Source organism: Grammomys surdaster, unplaced genomic scaffold, assembly GCF_004785775.1.
Source record: "Grammomys surdaster isolate TR1022 unplaced genomic scaffold, NIH_TR_1.0 64, whole genome shotgun sequence".
In the NCBI taxonomy this organism is placed as follows: Eukaryota; Metazoa; Chordata; class Mammalia; order Rodentia; family Muridae; genus Grammomys; species Grammomys surdaster.
In genome coordinates, this window is record NW_021604566.1 from 8,020,256 (window position 1) to 8,028,346 (window position 8,091).

An 8,091-nucleotide genomic window follows, 5' to 3' on the forward strand; every position below is an offset into this window, starting at 1 on the left:
ATCATCATTTTCTCTGTGTAAACTGTGTATATAGAATTAGGCTTTATGACAAGACTACAACTTTGAAAAGGAGATTGAAACCCCAAATGACCTCCAGCTAATTCCACATAAATTATCAGTAATATATAAATAAGATTTAAACAAAACCAGTGATCCCAAAGCTTCCCCAAGCTTACCCATGTATCAGCAAGAATAGAGCAGTAATCTGGGCTTGTAGATGCATTTTTTCCTTCAGAGAGTGAATATAAAAATAAAATTTACTCCTTCTTCTTTAGCATTTGCAAACTGAAAAGGAGGTAGGCTGTTTTATTCTATCCTTTCTAGAAAACACTGCAGCTTTTCCAATACAGTGCACCAATAGAAATCCAGCAAAACAACAAAGCAGCAAGCTCAGTCTGGGCTTTACCAACAGTTCACAACAAGCTCAGTGAGATATGTTTTCTTTATGTAAACCACTAGAAGGACGTCATCTAGACTTTGACCATCATTTCCTCAATGGGCTATACCATAAAGGTATCTGAGACGCCCTCCAGTAGATGTAATGAGGTGAGGTTTTGCTAGGGTGGTCAGATTCATGAAGGATCCTGGTCAAATATATCAAGAGCAGCTGAGAATTGTTGAACATGATTTTCCTTGAGAGCTAAAAACTCATCACAACTATAAACTCAGAGCAGGCAAGTACTTCATTTTCTCATGACTGGCTCTATACACCACTTCACACTTCACACTGTAAAACAACCAATCCTATCCTAAGGCCTGAGTCTGCCTTTGTGGGCCTAGTGAGTATGTCACGTGACTTTCTAAAACAGGTAAAAGAAATGAGGAATCTGATTAAGAAGGAGCATATAAAGACAAGGCACTGCACAGTTAAATGGTAATGTGTGCTATTTAGACTTACACACTATCTGTTTCCTTATTGAAGTTGTAAAATATAAAGTGTTTAGCAGCAAACATGTGGAAAATTTTGTCAACGTGAATTTTTAAAGATTTATTTATTTTATGCAATGGGTGTTTGGCTTGTATGCACTACATGAATGTCTACTGCCACCAGAGGTCAGAAGAGGGCGTCAGATCCCCCAAGACTGCAGTTACATACAGTTGTGAGCTGTCAAGTGGATGCTGGGAATTCAACAGAGGTCCTCTGCAAGAGCAGCCCATATTCTTTAACTAGTGAGCCATCTCCCAAACCCCAATAAGATTTCTTTTAAGTAACTGATCAAAAACCTCCAAAATTACTACTACCTAAATGATTAATAGATAACATTCAAAACCCAGGGTATACACAGTCACATAGGTGCTATATTCAATCTCCTTGTTAAGCTGAGCTGAGATGCTATGAAGGAGTAATAAGTATAAGATGTTCATTCTCATGAAGCAAATACAGTCAGCTTTGGACTCTTCCTTTAGTTATCAAAAGGAGACCACACAGATATACCTACCAATGGTAAATTATTCCAACTCATAGAGAAATCCAAGTATGTGCACAGGGAGTTCTCCGTATGTGGATTTATACCCATCAGCTAACTCAGAGATTACTCAAGGACATTGCAGGGATTTGTGACACTCCAGGGAAGAGAGTGGGTCCATAAACCAACAGATAGCTTTAAACCGGATTGAAGGAAAAAGGCTTTCTGCTTTCTTTACCCATGAGAAACTCGGTTTGGAGCTGAATATAATGACGGAAATAGTCACAAAATCTCAAGCCTAGAAGAGAAACTGTCCGGCACACTCCTCCACACACAGCACACCCCTCCACTGGCAGCACAAGTGTCTCAACTTTGGCTCTAAGTAGCATAGTTTTTAATTGTTGAGGCACCCCAATAACAGAAAGTGGGTGTTTTTATTACTTAATTCCTTTGAAAATCTCTTTTCATGACTTTCATCGTTTTGTTTTTCTGTCTGTTTTTGTTAGTTTTATTGGTATAGATTCAAAAGTGCTCTACTAGTGAAGCCACATGCTCAGCCTTTCCTACTCATTTGGCAGAGTGTTTCCAATGTGTTCATCTCTTTCCATGAGAATTCTTTACCTCTCATTGGAGCACCCTCAGATTTTCCTACTTCTTTTGTACTTCATTCATCACCCTCATCTTTGCTGATGAATTTTAGCTTGCTCCCCGCAACTGGGAATATTAAAATCTAGAATCTACACAAAACCGTGTGCCCTACAGAGGATAATATGTAGAATTCTCTGTTTCAATGTCCATGTATGTAAAATGGATGTACTACCTCAAACATTAGTTGAGGACCAAACAAAAATAATAGAACAAGGTTTTTAGGCAAAATTGCTCCTAACAGATCAAGAAATGCAAATCATATAAAGTAAATCCGCAATATCCTACCATATCCTAGGGGAAAAGTTCTTTAAAACAACAACAGCAAACACCCAAATGCATTTAGATACAGAGCTTTCCTTTGTATTTTGTATAGACAAAGCTAAACAGTCTTTTTTTTTTTTAAGAAATAACCCTTCAATATATGGGGATTTCTTTATATGCTTCAATAATACCCAAAATCAAGCCCTGTGAGGTTCAAGTATTTTATGAATGGAAGAGACATTGTTGAATCAGAAGAAATAATGATATCTCTTCTGAGACTTTCAACTGTGAAAAATTGCTTCGAATAAAACAATGTTGTAGCACATTTGCAAGGCCCTGTCCTTTATAATCCTTCAAAGGTTCTTCCTTGACTTCAGAATAAAATCTTGTTCCTTTTCATTACCTAATACAAAAAATTATTCAGTCTTTCTCTAGATACTCTCCCCAACTCTGCGTTTGGGGGCACACAGAGTATCCTGATCATTTCTTTGGATCAGCATTTATGCTTTGTGGTACTCAAGGCTATAAAGTGAATCATAATGTTTTCTCATCATTTAAACTTTTATAAAGACATCTCCTGCCTCACATGAAAGATCAAGGTTGTTTGAATTTCTTTTTTCTACCAGAAGACTAAACTTATTTTGATGTATTTTGTGTATATTCTGTCTTCCACATGAGAAGGCAGATACCACAATGTATATTTTATTCACCTTAGGAAAGTTAGTATCTAGAACAGTGCCTTTCCACATTGTAGATATTAAATATAGGTTGATTAAATAAAATTATATGTATGCACAAAGAAGGAACACAAATATACAAAAAGTAGTAATTCAATTAACCAGTAAATGGCATCAATATTGTCAGGATTCAAGACTAATGCTGAATAATTAAAGCACATATTTTAGAAGTTCAGTGTGTCCTTGTTCTGTCTCCTACATCTTTCTTATCTCTAGTACCAATATTGTTTGCAATTGCTACTTGCATATTCTTAAACATTGTACCACCTAATCGTAAGAGCTATCATAGAATCATGTTATGAAACAGCCCAGTGAAGTAGCCAGAGTAGTGCAGGACTTGGACTGTGAGCACATGTCTCTAGTCTGTCCTTATCTGATGTGTGTCTACTGAAAAGACCCCTCCACCTATCTAAACTGCAACTCCCTTTCTACCTTCCAACCTCAGAGCAGTAAATCATCATTTTCACAGACTGTTGTCATTATCATCCTAGTAGACACAGGGAGTTAGCCAACTAATTCAGAGAGAACATCAACTTTAGAGTAAGACAATGTGGTTCTGAATGCTAGGTGTGATGTGAGTTATCAGAGTGACCCTGGAAAATACATAATCATTCTAAGCCAATTCTCTTATACAAAGAGATGCTGACTGGTCCCTTCCAATTTACTGTAAACTTAGGAGATTAGAAGGTGAGAATTTACCATTTTCCAACAATATTACCATCACTGTTTTAACCCAGGCTTAGGAATGGCACAGAATAACTTTTTCCTTTGTAGACCATATCATTAAAGGCAGAGTTAACAGATGTGCCATTCATGATTCCCACTGGTTGATATGCACTTAATCATTCTGAAATTATATAAAGAGAATGATAAAGTGCATGCTCTCATTCATTTGCAAGCACAGTTCCTTAAAGCTATGGCTGGTCTTTCCCCGTGGTAGCAAAAGCTCACTTCATTATTTTGCATGGCTCATTCCCAGCACTACCTCCTATGACTTTAAAAGCTTTCATTAATTTCCCATTAGTAAACTTTAATTAAAATGAACATGTATCATTGCTTTTAGCAGTTGTATTCATAATACATGTATAACACATGCAAATTTTTGCACAATGATCCAAGTGGCTTATTTCAGAACAAACACATGGTTGTTATTTTAAAAGATTTTAACTAAAGAAAGATTTTAGACTCTGATCCTTTCCTAAAATAGCTACAGTTTCATGATAATGCAATGAAAGGTTAGCAACCTCGATAAAAACCTATCTCCTTCAAGAAAGCAACACGTTAAAACATGAATAATGACCTCTGAGCCTTAGAACACTCAGTACCCTGGTGTTAGTGCAGTATTTGGATAGAATGTTTTGAAAAGTAGACCTGGAATACTTCTAATTTAAAAATGTGTGGTGGTCAAAGATATAACACTGGATTTAATACAATAATCTTAGGTGAGTCACTTTTTACTACTTATTATGAAAGGTACATGCCCTCCCCCTCACAAAGTTCTATTCAAATGTATAACATGGAGAAACTGGAACATATCAAAAAAGCATCTGAGTACTGAATTTCACATTCTTTCTCATTCTTTACAGTTACCTACGTTCAGTCAAAGAAATTTAGGAACATATCTTCAAAAAATAAAGAGGCTATTTTCAGATGACAGTGTACAAGATTACTATGAGGTTCCTCATATATTTTAAGCATAACAAAATAATGGGATGTACAGCAATTCAGATTTCCACACTAAACATCTCATCAGACAGTGATGGCAAAGGCCTGATAGTTCCAAAAAGAACAGTTCAACTCAGATGAGCCTATTATCAAAATAAACCTCAGCGTCTCTCAGGAATACTTTGTAAGGATCTAAACAAAAAGAGAGGCACGTGTTCCTCTAAGGTTCAGCCAGCAATGCACTTGTCTGACAGCCTGTGGTCTCCTTTCTATGTTTAACCCTCCTGTTCGCCCTTTGTCCCTCATGGGTCCATCAGACCAACTGACCCAGTGGCTATTGTGTCATTGTGATATTTTTCTCCACATGTTTTCCTACTTTTCACTTTCTCAACATAATTTTCTGAAAAGATGAGGCAGTATTTTCAATTCAGAAACTGTTTAGATTCGGAAGTCTAATAAACATTATAATTAAGATGACTTCTTCAGTTCACCGAGTTTGACACCACGTACATTTCAGAAAATGTCAATCTGTAGGAGGCATGCACAGGTGTTCAGTGACTATAACTAATAAGTACTTATATTGCTAATTTACAGATAATTAAAAGGAAGTGATCTCAGAATCTCTTATAAAGTTTGCACAAGTTACCAAATAGGTCGGCAAGTTTTCGGTGTCACAGTGCTAGATTAAAAGTGCTAATCCTGCACATCGGAGCCACTAAATAACTTCAGTACTTAAATAATCCTAGTTCTTCCTCATGATTAAAGAAGAATATCCAACCTGGGCCTTCCAATACTTGTCTGTAGTAAATTGAGATGCCACAGTTAACTGATGCTTTCGAAAGTCTCCCTGGGTCTGAAATACAGATGTTTCCACATCAGCTTGTCTGACAGTACACCATGCATCAGTTTACCAGAAAGTATCTTCTCTAACTTTCTAAAGCAAGATGTCTAAGGCCATGCTCTCCCTGCTTTACAAATATTCTTTCTATCAAGAGCAATGGGCTTACTACACTTATTCTCCTCAGATTAGGACACCACTGTTCGCCAGAAGGAAAAAGAAGTGTGTGAATCTATGCTACAAATGCCCTGAGATGCTTCTTTGTGGGTTATTTCATTGTGCCAATGGTTTACAATGTCTTTCATCATAAAAAAAAAAAAAAGAAAAACCCTATAGGTCAAAGTGTAGAATACTGGCCAGTATCAGTCCACTTGGTAGGAAGTTTCCACATATTACACTACATATTTACTAAGCTGCTTTAAAACCAAGGAGCCTCTAGAGTAACAGCCTCTATATTCTTCTACACACATATTTTTTAATGTGTTAAACATTGTGTTCCAAAGCTTCTAAACACAGAGAAGTCAAAAGAACAGATTTCTCAGCATATTGTCCCGCCATATTCCTACATCTGTGCAGTGATGCCTTGATGGCTCCACCCTGCCCAACAAGTTTAGTCTTGTACTTCAGTGTATAAGCAAAGTGACAGCTATGTAAAGAGACTTGGTGAATCAAGTGATAAGCAGCAAATCAGCCAATGAAAATGCACAATTAAAGTTTACCAAACGTGCTTGCTACCCGATTTCTAAAGGTTCTCAGTGACATGTGAAAGTAGACATAGGGATGCTGCAAGGTTATCAGAAGTGCACTATATACATCATGGTCTGTTAAAGTCTGTTCACTTGTGTGTGTGTGAGTGTGTGTGTGTGTGTGTGCATGGGCACACACACACACAAACACTACATAAAATGATATATGTTGAGTCATTATATATACATATATACGCCAAATATTTATTAACACTACTTTGAGCTCGGTACTTCTTTAGCAGTTATCATCTAAGTGTGGGCACCTTTGAGTAGTAACAATTCCTATTTAATTGGAATTGTAATCCTACCCACCCCCGGCACAAAGGAAACCATCCAAAGTATAACACACTACAAATTCTACATGTTTTTTTACAAAGTGTGAGTGGAATCTTCTACTACTGAAATAAGTCTACAATCTGGGAAGAACTTGTAGCATATACAGAGACACTAGTGAGTCTGTGCGAAGATGGGAAGCATGACAGACCACAAACACGCTCGTGCCCTTCCTTGGCTTCTTTTCCCTCACCTAACCTGAGTTAGGTAGGGAGCAGTTTAGAAAAGAAAAAACTCAAAAGAGTGACTTGATTTACTAATCATTATGGAAGATTTCATGCAAAAGCAGAACAGTGGACATGGTAGACAGGCATGTAGGAACAGCAGTAGGCCCCCTCAATCCCCACCCTGATACAGTACCTCCAGATCTGCCCGAGCTGCAAGATGTGGATGAGTGACTGCAGGAGCCAGATGCAGAAGGAACAGGACGCAGACCTGTGTTTGCCGCTGGTCCGGGTGGCCCCGTTGCTGTTGCTGCCGCTGTTGGTGGCGGCGATGTTGCTCTTGCTGGCGTTGGATGCTTGCCTCTGCGGCGTGGAAGGACGAGCCTCGCCTTCCCCAACTGCAGACCCACTGCTGACCACCGTTTTGCAATCGGCTCCTGGTTGCTGGCAGCTGGAGGCTGTGGTCGTGGCGCCGTCCTCGGTGCTGAAATCGTGCACAAACCAGCGGAAGCTGAACACTTGCACAGAGAGCGAGCCCAGCACTACGAAGAAGAGGGTGAGCCCAAACCACCAGCGCTGACCGCGCAGGTAGTAGTCCACGGCAAGCCAGATGTCCGTTCCTACATCCGCGAAGTACACGGCCACGGCGGCCAGGATCCAGAGGCAGTCCCACAGCGAGTAGCGCCGCTGCTCCCTGCCCAGGCGCAGGCACAGCGCCGCCGAGCCCGCCCCACCGCCCGGGCCGCCGCCGCTGGAGCCGCCCGAGCCCGCCGAGCCGCCGCTCCCCGCGCAGCAGCAGCAGCAGCGCGAGCAGCCGCCGCCGTCCGGACAGCAGCCGCCTCCGGCCGCCTCCGTGTCCTCGGCTACGGACCCCGACGGCAAGCCTGGAGCCAGTCCTTGCACCGAGCCCGAATTGTCCGAGTTCTGCAGCGGGGTGAACGCCACGTCGCTGCTCTTCTTCATCTTCAGCCTCCCGTCTGACTTAGCGGCCATGATGCCTCGGCAGCCGAGGAGAGCCCTCCTTTAGCTGACACCTGTCCCTGCTGTCTCCTCCTCCCGCCACCTCCTCGCCTCGCCCCGGCTTCCTTCCCCGGCCGCGCCGCTCTCCTGCTCCTACTCCAGCGCCCGCTCGCCCGCCGCCGCCCGCGGGGCTGGGCGCTGGGCCCGGCTAGCCGCGCGCTCGGGACCCGCAGGAGCGCCGCCTGGCTGCCTGCACCGAGCCCAGCTGCTCGCGCCGGCCCGCGCGCGCCCCTGACAGACGCCCGCGCTCCGCGCCGGCCCGGCCCCGCGTTT

The 8,091-nt window shown here is 41.6% G+C and overlaps 1 protein-coding gene across 1 annotated transcript in view; it reads right to left on the reverse strand.

The window, feature by feature from the left end:
• The window catches only part of Xkr4 (XK related 4), a 363,192-nt gene extending 355,251 nt beyond the window's left edge, over positions 1 to 7,941 (reverse strand). The window contains exon 1 of the mRNA XM_028770109.1: positions 6,995 to 7,941. Within this exon, the coding sequence (XP_028625942.1) occupies positions 6,995 to 7,791 (797 nt within the window). The 5' untranslated portion in view covers positions 7,792 to 7,941. The remainder of the gene's footprint in view (positions 1 to 6,994) is intronic.
• Positions 7,942 to 8,091: the final 150 nt, after the last annotated feature.